The sequence below is a fragment of the Primulina eburnea genome, chromosome 18, assembly GCF_022965805.1.
Source record: "Primulina eburnea isolate SZY01 chromosome 18, ASM2296580v1, whole genome shotgun sequence".
In the NCBI taxonomy this organism is placed as follows: Eukaryota; Viridiplantae; Streptophyta; class Magnoliopsida; order Lamiales; family Gesneriaceae; genus Primulina; species Primulina eburnea.
The window spans coordinates 28,732,574-28,755,584 of record NC_133118.1 but is presented as its reverse complement, the minus strand read 5'-3'; the positions used below and the strand labels follow the sequence as shown (position 1 = coordinate 28,755,584).

Here is a 23,011-nt window from a genome sequence, read left to right as displayed (position 1 = left end):
TTTAAATAACTTTATTATTTTTAATATATTATATATTTTTAATTTATTATATTATTTCGATACTTCGGCATATACCAAAAATATTCAAATTTCATACCATTACTATACCGAAAATTTTGGTATTGATACTATGCCGTATAAAAAAATTTCAATATTTTTCGTTATGGTAACATCAGTATACTGAAAATTCGTTATTATTTCTCACCCTTAAGTTACCTTAACAAAAATATATTTTTCCAATATAAATATATTCAAAGCTTCTCCACAAGATAAAAGATTTAAATCTTATATATACAATGTATAAATCTCGTGATAGTTGATCATCATGCATTCAAATACTCCATATTATTTATGGTTTCAAAACAAAAAAGTAATCGTTATTTATAAAATGATTTTATAATATTTCATATATTTTCAAATAATGAAGCAGTACTGAAATGGACAATCTACCAAGATTTAATTTTTGTGGGCACATGTATATATTTGCGCTGTTGCATGACATAAACTGACTTTGCAATTGAGCAAAAGTCAATCTTTATGAAGCATACACAGTTGTTGAAAATGGCATGTTTTACCCCGCTAAGTCAAAAAATCCTTACGATAAAAGCATCCACACACAAAATCTACCAGAAAAAACCTCTAATTTTGCCCTAAAAAAATCATTTATTTTTAAAAGAGTAGGTCTCTTGTGAGACGATCTCACGAATCTTTATCTGTGAGACAGGTCGACCTTACCGATATTCACAATAAAAAGTAAAACTTTTAGCATACAAAATAATACTTTTCATGGATGAACCAAATAAAATATTCGTCTCACCAAATACGACCTGTGAGACCATCTCACCCAAATTTTTTTTTACGGATTATCTCCACTTGATTACTTCCCAACGATAGATTAGAAAATTGAAGTAAAAATATTTTGTGAAATTTACATGTATTTTTACAGGGTGACAACCTTTGGGAAATCACAAATTTTTATCATGTAAGTTGCAATTTTTTTTTGTCTAGTTATCACTAAATTCACGATATAATTACTTGTACTTTTTTTCCATTTTAGTTATTTTAACTGGAATCGGACACGTTAGCAATGTTCATCATGACATAAATTATTTTTTGTGATACGTCATCGTTTTCTGACGGCATATCACCACTATGATGAAATATGACTAAAATGGGAAAAATATAAATCACTTGAAACAGTAAATTAAAACCATTGCTCCATTTCCTTATTGGCAAGGGTGAGACCTCAAGATCCTAGTGGATAATTAGTTAGGTTTAGGTAAATTATCACATTAATTATATAAAAAAAAAACATACAAATTACACGACCAAATTTCCGGTTCTATGTACCAAAGAAAGTTAAATTTTATGTAGTTATGGAGGGAAAAATTTACAAGGAGAAGTTGGTGAAAAATCCTCAATCAAAACATTCATTTGGATTCACTCCCTATCCACAAAATTGTGGCACTATGTCATACAAAATGTGGTACACTTCATGTGGAAATGTGGTACTAAAAAAAGTACCAATGGACTGAACATAAAAAAAAATCGACGGCTGGGAACTGAAAACCAATTTCCCGAATTTACAATTCTGATAAAGAATTTTCATCCTCCAGACCCTCGTGTAAGTGGCCAGCTGAGTGGACATATATGGAAGTACACACTTAATCTGTCAGCCTGTGAATGCATTAAAAAAAAATATATATAAACAAACTTTTTGAATTTTGACCACTTCTGTTTTTCCTAAAATATGCTTAATATATGTATGAATATATATATATACACATATTCACACACACATTTATATATGTATGAATGTATGTATCTGTGTATATATGCATTGTATGTATAATATATCTTGGAGAATGACTGAGAGAGAGAGGAAGAGAGATTTCATACAATCTGTCAAATGGGGTCATGTCATATATACAAAGTTTTGAAATAAGTGACTCGAATGTGCGATAGATCCTCTTAACTTTTCCTTGGAACACTATCCGCCATTGTTTTTTGTTTTTGTATGGCTTCTGAAGTTGCAAGATGTTAGGATGAAACCAACCCTCTTGTTCCCTTGCGCTTCGCATCATCGAACCGAGACAACAATCCACGAATACATACAAACACAACCTCGTCCGACTCGGGAAAAAACAAGCACACGCGTTCATTCATCAAGATTCTGCTCAAACTAATCATGCCTTTATCGAAATCCATCTTTCTCACGTTTGTTATTGTCGTTTTGCTGGTCGCGTCCTGTTTAATAAGTACTGTCGTTTCCACGAAGACCCTCCAGCCGAGAGGCTCCGGTGTCGGCTACGTCGCGCTGGTGAACAGGACTTTCCGGCCGGGGCAGGAGTTGGACAAGTTCAGGAGGATTAGGAGTTACCTTGAAAAGATCAATAAGCCTGCTGTCAAGACAATTAAGGTTTCTTTCTTCTCTAGATAAAAATCCATCGTGTTCTTATTTCGTTTTTCATTTTTTTTATAAAAAAAAAAACGTTTTTCTTATGTTTTTGCAAAATTTGTAGAGTCCCTATGGTGATGTAATAGACTGTGTTTTATCTCATCATCAACCAGCATTCGATCATCCTCAGCTTAAAGGACACAAACCTGCGGTACGTTGATTAGCTGATCTCCTCTATTTTCTTGTCAAGAACATTTATTGCGCATTTAATTGACATTTCTTGAAATAAATGTAAAAAAAAAAAAGGAACCATTTTCGTGATTCTTTAAATAACAATCGATATGAAAGAATTACTGTTTCTTGAATTCGATAGCAGGAACCACCAAAAAGACCAAAGGGAAACGATTCATTCGACTCAACCACGGAGACATTTCACTCATGGATCGACAGCGGTGAACTGTGCCCCGACGGAAGCATTCCCATCAGAAGAACAACAGAAGAAGATGTTTTGAGGGCCAGCTCAATCCGCAGATTCGGTAAAAAGCTCGGGAGGAGCGTTCGGAGAGACACCACAAGCAGTGGCCATGAAGTTAGTACATATTCATATTTATACATCCAAACCAACGTCATCATCAGCTATAACTTTTTATAACAGTACTCGTTTTTTTATAAACGGGGAGTCAAAATCGAGCGTTTTAGGAAGGAAATAAAGAATTCAAACATCCAACTATATTTTATTTAACTTTCCAATTATATAATACACAGCATGCAGTGGCATATGTGAATGGAGATCAATACTATGGAGCAAAGGCCGGTATTAACGTGTGGGCGCCAATCGTAACAGATGAGTACGAATTCAGCCTATCACAACTTTGGGTCATTTCTGGCTCATTTGGCCACGATCTTAACACCATCGAAGCTGGTTGGCAGGTCTGTACACACACAAAAATTTATAGCAGACTCGTTTTCGACCGCGAATTGGATTGTCCAAGTAGTATATTTTCTTAACGGGATAGTTAATTAATATTCAGGTTAGCCCGGAATTATACGGAGACAATAATCCGAGGTTTTTCACTTACTGGACGGTGAGTTTCGACGACGACGTTTTTATTTATTTATTTATTTTATTATTATTATTACGACTCGTCGGACGTCAGACACATTGCTGATACAAAAGTTTGATAACAGACGGATGCATATCAAGCTACTGGATGTTACAACTTGCTGTGCTCTGGCTTTGTACAAATCAACAGTAAAATCGCGATCGGAGCGGCGATATCTCCGAGATCATCTTACAATGCTAAACAGTTCGATATCGGCATTATGATATGGAAGGTATATGCAAGTTTTTTTTTTAATAATATATATTGTTAACTTCAATTATTAGTAAAATAATTAATTACACAAGGACTAGATGATTATTTTTTTATATATATGCTTAGTTTTCTCCAATGTTTCTAATATTATATTTGCAAGATTCTCTTCTTGGTACCAATGGCATGCGTTGATCCAGTACTATTATCTCACTATTCTTGCAATTAAATATTGTTTCTTAGTTGACCCTCCACAAGTTCAAGAATCTTTGGTTACCATTCCTAAATTGTTTATATATTGTAATCAAAGTCCCTTTAAATGTTTTTATATGAATTTGCTAGCTAAATTTTGAAGTTTTTATTGGCTTTGAAATTAGATTAAATGTGATACCTCGTCTCATGTGGTAAAAATTAAATATTTACAATTAGTTTATAATGGGCTATAATGGACTTCTATAGCAATTTGAGTTAATCAATTTCGTAAAGCGATGACGAATAATAAGTAGTTGCTATAGAGGCCCATTGTGCAGTCATGTAGGCGCGGGTCTGGGCTCGGGACGTGACATTAACTCTTTTTTCTAGTAGCATGCGAGGTGTACACATAGACAAACCAAGAAATGGGTGGAAGTTGACTAAATTCTTTACTTGTTTAATGTTGAGTTAGATCTCATGAGGGACCATGAGAAAATATACACCAAAATGGACTAAATTTGTACACATAGATAAACCAAGAAATGTGTGGAAATTGACTAATTCTTTACTTGTTTAATGTTGTGTTAAATCTGAGGGACCATGAGAAAATATATACCAAAATGGACTAAATTCATATACATGTGTAGGATCCGAAGCATGGGCACTGGTGGCTCGAGTTCGGCTCCGGCCTACTCGTCGGATATTGGCCATCGTTCTTGTTCTCCCACTTGCAAAACCATGCAGACATGGTTCAATTTGGGGGTGAGATAGTGAACTCGAGATCAACAGGGTACCACACATCGACCCAAATGGGGAGTGGGCACTTTGCGGATGAAGGGTTTGGGAAAGCATCTTATTTTAGGAACTTGCAAGTTGTTGATTGGGACAATAACTTGATCCCTTTCTCTAATCTCCATATCTTGGCTGATCATCCTGATTGCTATGACATCAAAGCTGGGAAAAATGGTGTTTGGGGAAATTATTTTTACTACGGAGGCCCCGGAAGGAACTCGAAGTGTCCGTAAAAGGGTAAAATAGGAAATTTCACTCTACGATGATCGATGTAGCATGGGAAATTATTTGAAGTGGTTGCGACTACGTACATTGTATTAACCAAGGGCGAGATTGGAATTACAAGTAGAGTACAAATTAGGAGCATATATATATAATCTCTTGAAATATAAATTTTCAAACTTTGTGTACTTTTTTTTTAAAAAATAAAATGTAAGTATCATGTATTTTCTTGGCAGGTAAGAAGGCAAAATCATGACTTAGCATTGGGTGGGGTGGTCCACGAATGGGTTAAATCTTTGACAATAGCTTTCCTACAAATATGTTTGTACTTTGTACCCTCCTACCCCATGTAAATTTTCGAGTTAATTAACCAGAGGTTGTAAATTGTGATTTTTACTCTCTTACAACAATTAATATATGGATGTTCGATTTTTTGCAATTTCGGTCTTTTATGTTATCGAAATTGACTTTTAGTCATGTACATTTTATTATTTGGTGATTTCGATCGTTTATTGTCACGCCCCGAAACTCGGAGTTGACACCGGCGTCGTTTACAATCACACAATTTAAAACGACAAGCCTTTCGTAGCACAGTTTAAACCGAATCCAGTCTATAAATCATAATCTCAATAAAATAACTATTGTCTTTACAATTGACAAAATAACTGAACGACAGAGTTTACAATGCGGAAACGTAAGACTGAAATAAAATAGGTTAAACATATTAAATCTTTCTCGAGCATTCACCATCCCCAAAACTGCTCGGATTCTTCTTCCTCAATCTGTTCTTCGGGCTTTTCTGGGGAGGGTCGTAAGGGGGGTGAGTATTTTGGGAATACTCAGTAAATGGGGGAAAATCGAGCACAATAAATACAACATGCATAATTCGAAACATAATTCATGAGTTCATCCGTATTTCATAACACATGCATAACTTTGACACAGCACTGCGACTCATCTACTTTCTACGGTTTACTGACGTCAGTCCCTAATTTTTACTCCTCTAAGGGGGCGAGGCCGTATAGCGGTTATGTCCCCCACCGCGTAAGGGTACGTCGTGGTTGGGATTCCCTCCCGTATACAGTCGACTCCTCACAGTGCTTTTGAAATCGTATGACAATTACACGAAAAGAGTAGAAAGGAGATTGTACTCGACTATTTATTTTTCTTGTAAAAATCGAAAACATGCATACACAATTTCGAGATTTAAAAGTTTAAAAACTAGCCCACTTACCGTATATAATGATGCTAAAAATGTGGTGCACAACTTTGGGGACTGGGTCGCTCCTCGTTCTTCGGTCGGACGGCGCTTCGGCTTCGATTTCTTGGGCGAATTTGTGCAGGGTTTCGGCTAGGACAAGGTGCTGAATTTCAAAAAGCATTGGTCTTGAATTTTGGTGTGGGGATTTGAATAGTGTGGTGTGGTATTTATAGGGGAGAAGAGGGAGCTAAATTTGGTAGTTAAATCATTACCAAAATTTGTGCCCAAATCTCAAAAATTTGCTCCAATATTCCTTGCCATTTTTCGAAAATTATGCTGCTTAATTTGTGAGATTATCTTCCAATTCCATGGGATTTAAATCTTGATTCCTTTGCCCTTAATATTTTCGAAAATATTGAGTCCAAGTGAGGGGATTTGCTTCCAATTTCATGGTATGCTTCCTAGGATCTAAGCATCTCATATTTAGGCATAAATATTGTACCAATTTCGAAATTCTCTTGCCACATCATGCCTAAATTCCTTGTATTTTATATGGTACTCAGTCTTGTAAATATTCTCCCCCCTAATTTCGAAATATGTATGCATGTACATAATATTATTGGCTTAAATATTTCTAACCAATATTTCCCCAAAGTCTAAATCTTATTTTTATACAAATTAAAATCTTATGCTAAAGTTTTCCTTAAAGTTATTTAATTTACAAGGTGGAAAAATCTGGTTCTCACATCCCACCCTCCTTATGGGAAGTTTCGTCCTCGAAACTGGAGTTGGCTTGGTCACCAAATAGGTAGGGATATTCTTTCTGCTCTGCGGTTAGGAGTTTAACTTTCTTTCCCTTACAATCTACAATTGCATTGTTTCTCGCTAACCAATCCAATCCTAAGATGATGTCGAAATCGACCATGATCAACTGTATCAAGTCGGCGCTAAAAGTCTGGTTACTGATTCTACAATCTCTGTAGATTTCGTGCGCTTTAACGGCCCTACATGTAGGTGTGGCTATTCGGAAAGGTTCGGTTAGCTTATTGGGCTTACGTCCTAACTTCTTACCAAATCTCTTAGATATAAAAGAATGTGTGGCACCACAGTCAAATAACACATAAGCAGGCACTTGCTGAATAAATATGGTACCTGACACAACATCGCTTGCATCATATGCCTCCTCCTGCGCCATGGCAAACACCCTGGCATTTGGTTTGTTCTCCCGTGGTTTATTGGCATTCGCCCCTGAGCTTGACCCGTCTCCTTTACCTGGTCCAGTTGTTTTGTTGCTGACGGCTGGACAATCTGCCATACGGTGTCCTGGTTTCCCGCATCCAAAGCAGACACCGCTGACTCTACGGCATTCTCCCAGGTGTCGTAAGTGGCAAGTTGGGCAAGGCTTAATGGCCTGATAGCCTGAGGCAGGCGAAGGCCCTTGAGATGGTTCGCCGGAATGGTTCGGTTTCTTGAACGACTGACTGCCATGAGAGGACCGATCATTCATAGGCCTTTTGTTCCTAAATTCTTTCTCACGGCGCTGGATATCAGTTTCAGCTCGGATAGCTGCGCCCATCAGATCGGAAAAATTCGTCGATTGGTAGACTGCTAGGGCTGATTGGATCCTGCTGTTCAACCCCTTCTTAAAGCGGTGTAATTTCAGAACTTCGTCCGCCATGATTGCCAGAGCATAAGATCCTAAGGCGTTGAACTGGGAGGTGTACTCGACCACTGATATATCTGGGGCTTGAGTAAGATTTTCAAATTCACTCAACTTCTGCAATCTAGCTTCCGCCGGATAGTACTGTCTCAGAAAAGTTTCTCGAAATCGCTGCCAAGTGATTGGTCCTGCAGCTGTCATGGCTGGCGAGATTGCTTCCCACCATTTTCCTGCTTTATCTTCCAGGAACGGCACAGTCACGTCAACTTTCAGTGCCTCGGGAACTTCCAATAGTCGATGCTGAGTCTCTACACTTTTTAGCCAGCACTGGCTGACTTCCGGGTCTGCAGCTCCACTGAAGGTTGGACACCTGTTCTTGCGAAGCGATTCATAGTGGAACTTGATTCCACTTGGTGGTGGTGGAGGTGGTTGATTGGCGTTCTGGTTTCCCAATCCTTGCAGTGTTGTCGCCACAATGGTGGCTATGGCCATAAGATCAGCTCGGCTTAAGTTGACTGCAGGCGGGGGTCCGTTCCCTTGCTCGTTCTCCTGTCCGCCTTCACAATTGGCATTAGCGTAACGCGGGTTGCGGTTCTGCCTCGGGGGTCTGCCGGCCATTTCCTATAATCGCAAGTTCTAAGAATTTGTATGAGTAGGATTTATGCAATAGATTGCGCAGAAGTAAATTGAAATCAAGGGAACAAATAAAATATTTTATTGATTTCTCAAGCAGAACGAAAATAAATGAAAATGACCAATCTAAATGAAATAACTGTACTGAATCAATCTAAATGAAATAAATGTGCTGAATGAAATAGGACATAATAAAATGTCAAGGTCATATAGAGTTCAATAAATGAAAATAAATAAAAATTCGAAAATTTTCAAAAATGGAAAGTTTTGAGATAGACATATGGATTCGAAGGGTATATCGAGAGGATTCCAGAACAGTTTACGGAACCGAATTCGGAGTTTTCTACGAAAATAAATCGAAGGACATAAGCTGGCGGGTTGACTTGTTGACTCGGCCGAGTTGACTCGCCGGAGTATGGTCGGAGCTAAGGCGTACGACGGTGATGGCGTAAGGGTCGCGGAACCGGTGACGGCATGGCCAGAATCGGTTGGAAAACTACTTAATTTGGTCGGAAAGTCGCGCAATTCGCTAACATAACTCATAATTGGGTGTTTGCGATAGGCTTATCCGATTTCAAAATGAATTAAGGGGAAACGTTACCCATGGATCATATATCGTTCGAGTAAATTTAATTTAAAATCGGAGTAGTATTGGTAGTGTAATTGGACAAAATATCATTCGGTGTTAGGGTTTGAGCGAAAATTCGTAGATCTGAAATTCCCGTCGCATCCGAACGCCAAATCTGAAATTGTTTAACGGCTTTTGTTCGTCTTGTCAAGGCGGTTTCAGATCGAGGCAGGGCTACTGGATTGGAGGTCGGATCCAGCCGGAATTTACCCAAACGTGGTCGGAAATCGCGAAGGTTGAGGCGGCGTGACTTTGGCGGTTAAATCGGAGGGGCAAATCAACTCCGATTGGCTTGAAATTTTGACAGTAGACTCGTCTTGAGGAGAGGAATCCAACGGTATATCATTTGTGAGCAAAGGATTCGGATTCGATGAGGACGCGGCGGCGCGCTAAGGCGCTGTTTGGCCAGAATTCCGAAAGTTTCCGATTTTTTTTTTTTTTTTTTTTGTAACTCGATTTTTTTTTCCACTCGGATTATGAACCTGGCGGCTCTGATACCACTTAAATGTCACGCCCCGAAACTCGGAGTTGACACCGGCGTCGTTTACAATCACACAATTTAAAACGACAAGCCTTTCGTAGCACAGTTTAAACCGAATCCAGTTTATAAATCATAATCTCAATAAAATAACTATTGTCTTTACAATTGACAAAATAACTGAACGACAGAGTTTACAATGCGGAAACGTAAGACTGAAATAAAATAGGTTAAACATATTAAATCTTTCTCGAGCATTCACCATCCCCAAAACTGCTCGGATTCTTCCTCCTCAATCTGTTCTTCGGGCTTTTCTGGGGAGGGTCGTAAGGGGGGTGAGTATTTTGGGAATACTCAGTAAATGGGGGAAAATCGAGCACAATAAATACAACATGCATAATTCGAAACATAATTCATGAGTTCATCCGTATTTCATAACACATGCATAACTTTGACACAGCACTACGACTCATCTACTTTCTACGGTTTACTGACGTCAGTCCCTAATTTTTACTCCTCTAAGGGGGCGAGGCCGTATAGCGGTTATGTCCCCCACCGCGTAAGGGTACGTCGTGGTTGGGATTCCCTCCCGTATACAGTCGACTCCTCACAGTGCTTTTGAAATCGTATGACAATTACACGAAAAGAGTAGAAAGGAGATTGTACTCGACTATTTATTTTTCTTGTAAAAATCGAAAACATGCATACACAATTTCGAGATTTAAAAGTTTAAAAACTAGCCCACTTACCGTATATAATGATGCTAAAAATGTGGTGCACAACTTTGGGGACTGGGTCGCTCCTCGTTCTTCGGTCGGACGGCGCTTCGGCTTCGATTTCTTGGGCGAATTTGTGCAGGGTTTCGGCTAGGACAAGGTGCTGAATTTCAAAAAGCATTGGTCTTGAATTTTGGTGTGGGGATTTGAATAGTGTGGTGTGGTATTTATAGGGGAGAAGAGAGAGCTAAATTTGGTGGTTAAATCATTACCAAAATTTGTGCCCAAATCTCAAAAATTTGCTCCAATATTCCTTGCCATTTTTCGAAAATTATGCTGCTTAATTTGTGAGATTATCTTCCAATTCCATGGGATTTAAATCTTGATTCCTTTGCCCTTAATATTTTCGAAAATATTGAGTCCAAGTGAGGGGATTTGCTTCCAATTTCATGGTATGCTTCCTAGGATCTAAGCATCTCATATTTAGGCATAAATATTGTACCAATTTCGAAATTCTCTTGCCACATCATGCCTAAATTCCTTGTATTTTATATGGTACTCAGTCTTGTAAATATTCTCCCCCCTAATTTCGAAATATGTATGCATGTACATAATATTATTGGCTTAAATATTTCTAACCAATATTTCCCCAAAGTCTAAATCTTATTTTTATACAAATTAAAATCTTATGCTAAAGTTTTCCTTAAAGTTATTTAATTTACAAGGTGGAAAAATCTGGTTCTCACATTTATTTTTGTGATTTTAATATTTTTTACATTAGGTTTTCATGTGTCACATAATACATTAGCCTCGTATAAATGTTGTATCAACCACGTGGGAAAAAGATTAAAAAAATATTAATACAGGACGTTCGATTTTTTTTTGCAATTTCGGTCTTTTATGTTATCGAAATTGACTTTTAGTCATGTATATTTTATTATTTGGTGATTTTGATCGTTTATTTTTGTAATTTTAATCTTTTTTTACGTTAGGTTTTTATGTGTCACACAATACATTAGTCTCATACAAATGTTGTATCAACGATACGTGTGAAAAAGATTAAAAAAAACTAATACTTTGTATTAAAAAATATATACTAATACTTTGAACTAACTTTAAACTTTGGGGAATATATGTGCTACTTGAAATGACCAAGACCCTCCAAAGTGCTCATTGTTTGACCAATTGGTTTTGTTATGCACTTGTGTGCCTTGCGTCAGAGTACTGCGCACTCCACCAAGTAGGGTTTTAAATTGTGTTTTTTGACACTAATATTTAATGTGTGAGGGCATGTCAAGTGTCAAAACGATACGGATCAAAAATAGAAAAAGATGAAAATCCGACTTGTTAGATTCTCGATTTGACCGTCAGTTTTAGTCTTTTCAGATTAAAACGCCACGAAATATGATAATTAAACAAAGGAAACAACAATGAATCAATTTTACAAACGATGTGAAATTAATTCTGCCATTTCAAACGATAATGATTATATTTATAAACTCGAAGTGAGAATAACAAAGATCTTAAAAAAAAAGAAATCGAAACTTAAAAGTTGCTGAAAATTGAGACGACCATAAATTCAATTCTCATGAAACAACTCATAATTATGAGGATATTCATATCCTACATAACGACTATTAAGTAGAGAACAACCAAACAGTTAAAATGACTCTAAGCTTTGGTAAGTGAGTAGGTCTCTAATGAGAAGGTCAGCCATAACCGATATTTATAATAAAAAATAATAATCTTAGCATAAAAAGTAATACTTTTTCATGGATGACCCAAATAAGAGACCCGTCTCACAAAATATGACCTGTGAGATCGTTCCATACAAGTTTTTGCCTTGGTACGTAACTAGCAGGCAAAACATCTTTGATAAAGTTGAACAATCACTTGCTCCTTATTTCCCACTTTCCTCTGGCTCTAAGGTTCTACAAAATAACTCATTTGCTCTAAAAATATAAGTTTTAGACACAGTCTTTTTCCAACGAGTGCTATTAGCTCAAATAATTTCTATTCTTTATAGTTTTCCTTTTATCTACCCAAAACTCTTCAATCTTCTCTCAGCAAGTTTATCCCACAGCCATATGCCATTCATTTATTAGTTCTTACACAAAAGAAGTGTGTTCCTTATCCAACGAGAGTCTCTCCTTACTTTCCCAAATTCACTTTTTGAAGTTTTCCAACCTTCTAGCTAGCTCATATGCTTTACGATCTTTTCAAGTCTTAGTCGCTAACGTTTTATTCGTCTGGTTTTTTCTTTGCACCAATCCTCCCAATGAGTTACATGTTCCCCCACTGATTTTTCTCATGAAGGTTCGTGGCACATCGATATAAGTGTTCGGCTTGCTCAAGTAGACCGTAAATATATGAATAATTTCCCTTTTTATACTCTGACCTAAAGTAGAAAGATCAAGTATTTCTATTCTTTTTTTTAGTTGGATTGCCATGTCTCTGATGTAGTCATTCCACATAATTCGCCTCTATTTATTGACCATCTCATAATTTCCTACTCAACTTGGTCTGACATCTCCCCTAGGTTTGGTTATTTCCATTAAAAATCTCTTTTTTAAACTCTTGTCAATGGCAGTTGGAAGTATTTTCGTTTTATCACTTGCCATTTCTCTCTTGAATGAGCTTTAAAGGAAAGAACACATTGTGAGCTCCTTACACGTGTTTCTTGAGCAGGAGGACCACTAATTTCTTCGATATTTTCTTTAGGGATCTGTTGATCCTATGCTTGTGTGGTACAAATCTCTTTGTATGAACTTGATCCTTTGGTCCTACATATGATGATCTCCTATGGCATCAAATTTCCTGACCTAGGGGATGATGATCTGTTAGGGTATTGCTGGTTCGTTTACCTTGGGAAAGACGATCTTCCAACGTACTGGTTACCTAGCCTGGAACCCAATAATCCTCAAAGATATTGTTGATCCTTCAAACTTGTGTAAGATGATCCCTAAGAAGTGGTTGATCTCTTGAATTTATAGTCCATTTTTTTCCCCTAGAATATTGATAGTTTCTTGGCCTTTTGGCTAATGATCCTCGGCCACTCAAGGGTTTTCCCATATTGCATGGCGCATTCTTCCTATTATAATTCTGATCTTTGTTGCTAGGTGTCAGGCCCCGAAACTCAGAGCTGACACCAGCGTTGTTTAACAATCACACAATCGAAAACAACAAGTCTTTGTAGCACAGTGTAAACCGAAACCAGTTTATATATCATAATCTCAAATGAAATAACAATTGTCATTACAATACCGAAAATTAAAAAAGAAACGACAGAGTTTAATGCGGAAACGTAAAACTGAATAATAATAAACTTAAACTTAATATAAACTCTTGAACATTCACCATCCCAAGAATTGTTCGGACTCTTCATTCTTGAGTTCTTCTTCAAACTTATCTGGCAAGGGTTGTAAGGGGGTGAGTATTTTGGGAAATACTCAGCAAGTGAGGGCATATCGAGCATAATAAACAACATGCATAAATTTCGAAATTTTCATGGCTTGCATACATACTTCATAACACATGCATAACATTGACCAGCACTGATATTTATCTACTTTCTATGGTTTACTAACGTCAGTCCATAGTTTTTACTTCTCTAAGGGAGCGAGGCCGTATAACGGTTATATCCCCCACCGCGTAAGGGTACGTCATGGTTGATATTCCCACTCATATATAGTCGACTCCTCACAGTGCTTAAAACAGTAGAAAGAAGAACATGTACTCGACCGTATTTTCAAAAATACACGAAGAATGCATAACCGAAATTAATTCTTTAAAACAGCCCACTTACATTATTTGTTATGCTAAAAACGTGGAGTGTACGACCTTGGATTGGATTGCTTCTTGCTCCTCGATCGGGCAATGAAGAACCTAAAGGGGGGGTGAATAGGTTCTTTTAGGCCCTTTAGCGTTTTTAAAACGAGTTTGCAAAAATTGCAAGCGGAAGACTTGAGGGACAATCACAAATAAAATGAATGCGTAAAGTAAGTGCGTAAAATAAATGCGTAGTAAAGTAAATGCGTAAAGTAAAGAGGGATAGAGATGTTTATGGAAGTTCGACGAAGAATCGTCTACGTCTCCCCTTCTCGATGAGGATCGAGGTATCACTATATCGACTTGGCTTTAGGAGCTCCAAGCTAGCTTTTACAACCACGCCTCGATGCGTCTACTTGGCCTTGAGGGCTCCAAGGATAGCCACGAACTTTACAACCCACTCGAGAGTATTACTTTCACTCTTTTTCTACAACTCTTTTGATATTACAACTCTTTTAATCAACGCACACAAGAGATAGTAGAAAGCTTTGTAAGAGACAAGAGAGTGGAGTGGGATGATTGAAAATGCATCCTCAAAGGCCTATTTATACTAGTCTTGGACGCCAAGGTTCGGATCTTCTGTTTATGCTTCGGAACGTCCGATGTGATTGAAATCAATTTCCGTAATTTTGGGATGACTTCGGATCGTCCGTTCTTGACTTCGTAGGGTCCGAACATGCGCTTCGGAGGGACCGATCAAACTTCGTATCTTCCGAACAGTTCTTTCAGACAGTGTGTGAACAGCTTCGGAAGGTCCGAACTCAAGTTCGTACCGTCCGAACATTCCCGCGTTTCCAGAGATTTGAAATCTTCAACACTTCGTAGCGTCCGATCATGTCCTTCGTAGCGTCCGAAATCTTACTCGATCAATCAGTCATATCAATTTGTCTCCGCATTGAAGTGATTTGATTGCTTGTGTTCGGAACGTCCGATCACGTCTTCGGAACGTCCGAACGCTCTCCTCGCAGCTTCCGAACAGCTTCTATTTTGCTTCTGAATTGCACAATTTCGGACCGTCCGAACCGAATGTCGGATCTTCCGAACGTAACATGTTCTTAATTTCCTGCATGCCTCAATATAAAACATTAGTACATTTTTAATCCAAGTTTTGGTATCATCAAAACAAAAACTTTGGGATATGTTACAGCATTAAAAACATTAATCTCATCCTCGAGATTTGTATGCGTTTAAGGCGTAACAATCTCCCCCTTTTTGATGATCACAAAACTTGGTTAAAAATTGAGATAACAATAATCAACATAATCGAAATGGTTATTAAATAACTCCCCCTTAATCAAATAACAAGTCTAAGAGGTTGAATTAAGGCGAATTTATTTAATAACCAATTAACAGCAATTTTAACCAAATAAATTCTCCCCCTTTTTGTGATAATCAAAAAGACATAAGCATAAAGAGAGACAAATAAACAGGTAAAATATCCACTAATAAAATTTAAAATATTTAGCACATAAATGAATGTTGAGCCATAATTATGGATAAATACAATTAATTTGTATTATCCGACATTATAATGCTCACATTAATAATACTCCCCCTCAATTTAACAAATATGTACGAGAGTATTCGACTAGTGTTTACAACTCAATCAAGCCAAGTTCACCACGCAAACGAGTAAAAGTAGATTCATCTAGTGGTTTTGTAAAAATATCAGCAATTTGATTCTTGGTGTCAACATAGTGAAGTTCAACATCATTTTGCTCAATGTGATCACGAATAAAATGATGTCGAATGTCAATATGTTTAGTACGAGAATGTTGAACTGGATTCTTTGTTAGACATATGGTGCTTGTATTATCACAAAAGATTGGAATTTTTGAAAAAGTAACACCATAGTCGAGTAATTGATACTTCATCCAAAGAATTTGTGCACAACAACTACCGGCAGCCATATACTCGGCCTCGGTCGTTGAAAGTGCAACACAGTTTTGCTTTTTAGAAAACCATGACACCAAGCAATTTCCCAAAAAGAAACAAGTTCCACTAGTGCTCTTTCTATCCACCTTATATCCTCCAAAGTCGGCATCACAGTAAGCTTTTAAATCGAAAAATGAGTTCTTAGAATACCATAATCCGAGATTTGGAGTATTTGAAAGATATTTGAAAATGCGTTTTAAGGCGAATAAGTGTGATTCCTTTGGACATGATTGAAATCGTGCACACAAGCAAACACTAAACATAATGTCAGGTCTACTAGCAGTCGCATAGAGTAGGGAGCCAATCATGCTACGAAATAACTTTTGGTCAACAGGTTTACCTCCCTCATCTTTGTCGAGTCTGACTGTCGTGCTCATAGGTGTGGATGAGGCTTTGGAAGACTCCATCACAAACTTTTTTAGCATCTCCTTGATGTACTTTCCTTGGTTGACAAAGAAACCATCCTTGCATTGCTTGATTTGGAGACCAAGGAAGTAGTTGAGTTCGCCCATCATGCTCATCTCAAAGTGATCCTGCATAAGCTTAGAAAAATCTCTACACAAGTGTTCATTAGTAGCACCAAAAATAATATCATCTACATATATTTGTACTATCAGCAAATCATTATTTTTAGTCAAGGTAAATAAGGTAATATCAACTTTACCCCTACAAAAACCATTAGACAGCAAAAAGGTAGATAATTTCTCATACCAAGCTCTAGGAGCTTGTTTCAAACCATACAAAGCCTTATCAAGTTTATACACATAATCAGATAAGTGCACATCTTCAAAACCAATAGGTTGCTCAACATACACTTCTTCTTTCAAATCACCATTAAGAAAAGCACTTTTAACATCTATTTGAAACAATTTAAAGTCTCTAGAGCAAGCAAAAGCAAGTAGCATGCGAATGGATTCTAGTCTAGCAACAGGGGCATAAGTCTCATCATAATCAATTCCCTCTTCTTGACTATATCCTTTAGCTACTAGCCTAGCTTTATTTCTAGTGATTGTACCATGCTCATCTAACTTGTTCCTAAATACCCATTTAGTTCCTATGACAGGTCTATCAGTGGGTCTAGGTACAAGATTCCAAACTTTATTCCTTCTAAATTCATTTAGTTCATCTTGCATAGCAATAATCCAAGAATCATCAAGTAAAGCTTCTTCTATGTTCTTAGGCTCTATGTGAGAAAGAAAAGCAAGATAATTGCACATATTAGAAGAGCGAGTAGATACTCCCTTCGATGGGCTACCAATGATGAGGTCCATGGGATGATCCTTGTGTGTAGTCCACTCCTTCGGAAGAGGTGCGTCCTCTTGATCTTTAGGAACATCATCTAGGCTTGTGGACTCCAACTTTTCGCCAAGGATATCTATATCATCATCATCAGAAACAACAGTTCTAGGCAAGCAAGGGTTAGTTTCATCAAATATGACATGAATAGATTCTTCAACTAGTAAAGTACGTTTATTAAAGACTCTATATGCTTTGCTAGAAGTAGAGTAACCAAGAAAGATACCTTTGTCCGATTTAGCATCGAACTTACCCAGGTTGTCCTTACCATTGTTGTGGATGAAGCATTTTGATCCAAAAGCGCGGAAGTAAGAAATGTTAGGCTTTCTCCCTCTCCATAGTTCGTATGGAGTTTTCTTGAGAATTGGCCTTATTGATACGCGATTGATGATGTAACAAGCAGAACTCATTGCTTCAGCCCAAAAATATTTTGGTAGAGAATGCTCACATAGCATGGTCCTTGCAATCTCTACTAGGGTCCTATTCTTCCTCTCAACGACACCGTTTTGTTGAGGAGTTCTAGGACAAGAAAAATTGTGACCAATGCCTTTGCTTTGACAAAAAATTGAAAAATTTTCATTTTGAAATTCCGTTCCGTGGTCACTACGGATTTGTTTGATCAAAAGATTTTTCTCATTTTCAACCTTTTTGACAAAAATTTTGAAATGATCAAAGGCATCATTTTTGTGGGCTAAAAACAATGTCCAAGTAAAACGTGAAAAATCATCTACAATGACAAAAGCATAAGATTTTCCTCCTAGACTAGTTGTCCTCGAGGGACCACATAAATCTAGGTGAAGTAATTCAAGGGGCATAGAAGTGGATACAAAATTTTTATTTTTAAAAGATTCCTTTGTGTGTTTACCAAGTTGACAAGCATCACAAAAAGAATCTAATTTTAAATTCAGCTTTGGCATTCCGGAAACTAGGTCAAGTTTTAAAAGTTTTTCTATGGTGCTCATCCCAACATGACCAAGTCGTCTATGCCAAAGAATGTTGTCATCAACATTTAATGTTACAAGGCTTTTTATTTTTGAAAAAGATGAAATCTTTAAATCGACCTTGTAAACATTTTCACTTCTATAACCTTTGAAACTAATGGTTTTGTCAGTTGTGAGTGATACAGTGCAATCGTGTGGTGTGAATTTGACTTCATAACCCCTATCGCACAATTGACTAATGCTTAGGAGGTTATGTTTAAGCCCTTTCACAAGAAGTACATCATCAATAATAGTAGAGTTAGATATACCGATTGAGCCGATGCCTTCTATGATCCCTTTGCTGTTGTCTCCGAAGATCACCGATCCCTTTTCTTTTGGTCGAATGGATTGTAGCAGCTTCTTTTCTCCCGTCATGTGTCGAGAGCATCCACTGTCAAGATACCAAGTGCTCGATGACTTGTCTCCCCTTTGTCCCTACAAGGTTGAGATACAGTTTGATAGTTGGTACCCGTTTCTTTGGGTCCTTTGGGGTTAGTAGTAGTTGGGGATTTGGGGATCCATTTCCAATAACTATTCTTGTTGTGTTGGTGTCTAAGTTTCTTGCATTTAGGTCTTATGTGGCCTATCTTACAACAGTAAGTGCATGTTGGTGGTGTTCTTGGTTTTGCCTTTGCGATAAGACTAGCGAAGTTGACTGATTTCTTTTCATATCCTAGACCTCCTTTGTCGAAGTTACACCTTTGCATGCTCAAGAGGTTTTCTAGTTTACCGCTACTCACATTGAACTTGTTGAAGGCTTTCTCTAAGTCTCTTAGGTTTGTTTTGAGCTTAGTGTTGTCATGCATCCTAGCTTCTAGTTCAGTTTTAAGTTGCTTATTCTCATTTCTAAGTGACTTAGCCTTATTGTACATACTAGTGTAAGCGGAGAGTAATTCATCGTAAGAGGGTACCTCGTCGTCATCCGAGTCGGTCAGATGATCTTCCTTCGCCATGAAGCATAGGGTAGACTCCTCTTCGTTGTCGCTGTCGCTCCACGTGGCTAGAAGGGCCTTTTTCTTGTCTTTGCCGGCCTTCTTCTTGGAGGGACACTCGTTTGCATAGTGACCCTTTTGTTGACAGTTGTAGCAGGTCACTTCCTTCTCAAACTTTTTGTCTTTCTTGTTGAAGTTGGAACTCCGCATGAATCTTTTGAACTTTCTAGTGAGGAGTGCCATTTCTTCATCGTCGCTATCTTCAAGTTGACTGGTCAAGGCGATCCCTTTCGCCTTTACTTTGTCGTCATCTTTCTTTGTCTCCTTCCGGGTAGATACTTCAAGTTCATGGGTCTTTAGGGTCCCATGAAGTTGATCAAGGTCGTAGGATGCCGCATCTCCCTTGTTGGATTCAATGATAGCCGTGCGCTTTGCATCCCATTCCGCCGGTAATGCTCGAAGGGCTCTCCTCCACACTTGTTTAGTTGGGTAGTTCTCACCAAGTTGGGCAAGCTCATTGATGATTTGGGTGAGCCGCCGGAACATGGTGTCGATATCCTCCTTGGGTTCCATCTCAAAGGTCTCGTACTTGAGTTGGAGAAGGTCTATCTTCGTTTCTTTGACTTGATTGGTTCCCTCGTGGCAAATCTCCAATTTGTCCCAAATCTCTTTGGCGGAGGTGCAAGCCGAGATTCGGTTGTATTCATTCATATCTAGAGAACAATGAAGAATATTCATAGCTTTAGCATTTTGAGAGATAAGTTTCATATCGTCCTTGGTGAAGTCATCCATTCCCTTAGGAATTTCCTTATTATCCACCGTTTTCATGGGGATATAGGGACCTTTCACCGTTATTTTCCAAAGGTCGTAATCGACGGATTGGATGTATAGAGATATTCTATTTTTCCAATATCCGTAATTTGTACCATTGAAAAGAGGGGGACGATTTGTGGATTGTCCTTGGGCATACTCGCTTGCTAGATTGGCCATTTAAAAGATTTTGAAAAACCTTGCTCTGATACCACTTGAAGAACCTAAAGGGGGGGTGAATAGGTTCTTCTAGGCCCTTTAGCGTTTTTAAAACGAGTTTGCAAAAATTGCAAGCGGAAGACTTGAGGGACAATCACAAATAAAATGAATGCGTAAAGTAAGTGCGTAAAATAAATGCGTAGTAAAGTAAATGCGTAAAGTAAAGAGGGATAGAGATGTTTATGGAAGTTCGACGAAGAATCGTCTACGTCTCCCCTTCTCGATGAGGATCAAGGTATCACTATATCGACTTGGCTTTAGGAGCTCCAAGCTAGCTTTTACAACCACGCCTCGATGCGTCTACTTGGCCTTGAGGGCTCCAAGGATAGCCACGAACTTTACAACCCACTCGAGAGTATTACTTTCACTCTTTTTCTACAACTCTTTTGATATTACAACTCTTTTAATCAACGCACACAAGAGATAGTAGAAAGCTTTGTAAGAGACAAGAGAGTGGAGTGGGATGATTGAAAATGCATCCTCAAAGGCCTGTTTATACTAGTCTTGGACGCCAAGGTTCGGATCTTCTGTTTATGCTTCGGAACGTCCGATGTGATTGAAATCAATTTCCGTAATTTTGGGATGACTTCGGATCGTCCGTTCTTGACTTCGTAGGGTCCGAACATGCGCTTCGGAGGGACCGATCAAACTTCGTATCTTCCGAACAGTTCTTTCAGACAGTGTGTGAACAGCTTCGGAAGGTCCGAACTCAAGTTCGTACCGTCCGAACATTCCCGCGTTTCGAGAGATTTGAAATCTTCAACACTTCGTAGCGTCCGATCATGTCCTTCGTAGCGTCCGAAATCTTACTCGATCAATCAGTCATATCAATTTGTCTCCGCATTGAAGTGATTTTATTGCTTGTGTTCGGAACGTCCGATCACGTCTTCGGAACGTCCGAACGCTCTCCTCGCAGCTTCCGAACAGCTTCTATTTTGCTTCTGAATTGCACAATTTCGGACCGTCCGAACCGAATGTCGGATCTTCCGAACGTAACATGTTCTTAATTTCCTGCATGCCTCAATATAAAACATTAGTACATTTTTAATCCAAGTTTTGGTATCATCAAAACAAAAACTTTGGGATATGTTACAGCATTAAAAACATTAATCTCATCCTCGAGATTTGTATGCGTTTAAGGCGTAACAGGCAACACTTCGGCTTGACTTTTAGGCTAACTTTGGGACGATTTTCGGGCAGAGTTTCGGCTAGGATGGCTGCTATAATTTTCGAAATTCAGCAAGGGATTTTCGGATTTTGGTGTGAGGAATGGCTAGGGGTTGATGGACTATTTATAGGGGATGAGGGGGAGCTAGATTTGGTACTCAAATCATACCAAAAATCATGCCAAATCTCACAAATTTGACTCCAATATCCTTGCCCTTTTTCGAAAATTGAGTTACCTAGGTTGTGAGGTTTTATTCCCTAATCAATTGCTCTTGATTGATTCGAAATCTAGGTGCAAAGGATGAGATGATTTTTGAGCAAACTTTGTTGATTTGCTTCTAATTACCTTGAAAGCTTCCTTGTATCCAAGCATCACACCCATTAGTCATAGGATATCATAGAATTTCGAAATTTGATTACCATATCATGCCTTAATCCTTTAGATCTTGTAGGATATCTCAACCTTGTAAATTCCCGACCTAATTTTCGAAAATATGTATGCCCAAGGGTAAATATCAATGACTTAATAAATATTTCCAATCTACCAAATTTCGAATATCCATATCTTATTCTAGTACAAGGATTCCAAGATCCTAAGCTTTTAAATTTCTTACACATGAATAATTAAAAAGTAAAAAAAATCGTTTCTCACACTTGGTTTTTTTTTTTTAACGATGATCATTTGCTTCAAACATCTGATCTTTTATGTATCCAACATTTTCTGATGGTCTTCTTTGGTGTTAAACTCCTATATTCTACTTGATTTATTTGTTTCTTGTCATCGAGGACCCTCTTTTCATATATGTAAACACGATCATATAAACATGAAGAATTAGGATTGCCATATTATCCATGTTTTCAAGAATTTATTCGTCCATTTCGTTGATACAGTGAACTCACCCAATGATATTCTACATCTTCTTTCGGTATTTTTCGGCAAAATTTGCTTGAGAAATCTATATCTTATTTTGTGAAAGATCATCACATGAATATGAAAATTCAGAAATCATATATCCTTCATTCCAGGTATACACTAAGTGCATTTCCTCCCAATTTTCATAAAACTACTGGATTTTGTAAGCATCCTTTGGTTCCACTGAGCGTGCCAGAACTTGTTTGACATGAATTTTTGTGACGTGTGAGGGCATGCCACACCACTTGAAATAGAAAATGATGAAAATCTGACTTCTAAATATAAACAGTGTGGATTCCTGATGTGTCTGTTTGTTCTAGCTTCTTCAGATTAAAACGCCAAGAAATATGTTAAAAACGAATGAAACAACAAGGAATTGATTTGCAAACGACGTGAATTAATTTTGCTATTCGAAACGAAATTTATTATATTTACAATTTGAAACGAGAAAAAAGAAGAAGGTGAAATGATGATTATTACCGCTAAAAATTTACAGAAATCTTACTAGAACATGAAAAAATGAAATTGAAATATAAAAATTGCTGAAAATTGAGAAATATTGAAGAGCTAATTTTTGTAGTTGTTGTTTGATTGGAGTTGATCGTCTTCTCTTCTGAGAGTCATCACTTTTGTACCCAATCAATCAATCAAAATCTTCTGCCTCAAGTGGTCAAAACTATGTATCTTCTTCTTTGGTT

At 37.7% G+C, this 23,011-nt stretch overlaps 2 protein-coding genes across 3 annotated transcripts; one reads left to right on the top strand and one right to left on the bottom strand.

Annotated features, from left to right (window-relative positions):
- Window positions 1–1,866: 1,866 nt before the first annotated feature.
- LOC140819784 (protein neprosin-like) lies at window positions 1,867–5,152 on the top strand. Of its 2 annotated transcripts, none has more exons than XM_073179991.1 (7): window positions 1,867–2,419; window positions 2,523–2,609; window positions 2,772–2,987; window positions 3,164–3,328; window positions 3,430–3,483; window positions 3,587–3,733; window positions 4,551–5,152. In XM_073179991.1, exons 1-7 carry the CDS (start codon window positions 2,189–2,191, stop codon window positions 4,926–4,928), a joined length of 1,278 nt encoding a protein of 425 aa, XP_073036092.1. In that variant the 5' UTR covers window positions 1,867–2,188; the 3' UTR covers window positions 4,929–5,152. The 2 variants fall into 2 exon arrangements, with proteins under 2 accessions (XP_073036092.1, XP_073036093.1); XM_073179992.1 differs by having other exon boundaries at window positions 1,869–2,419; window positions 2,775–2,987.
- Window positions 5,153–6,860: 1,708 nt separating this feature from the next.
- LOC140819247 (uncharacterized) lies at window positions 6,861–8,396 on the bottom strand. The gene has a single exon (XM_073179258.1). It carries the CDS (start codon window positions 8,394–8,396, stop codon window positions 6,861–6,863), a length of 1,536 nt encoding a protein of 511 aa, XP_073035359.1.
- Between the last annotated feature and the right edge of the window lie 14,615 nt (window positions 8,397–23,011).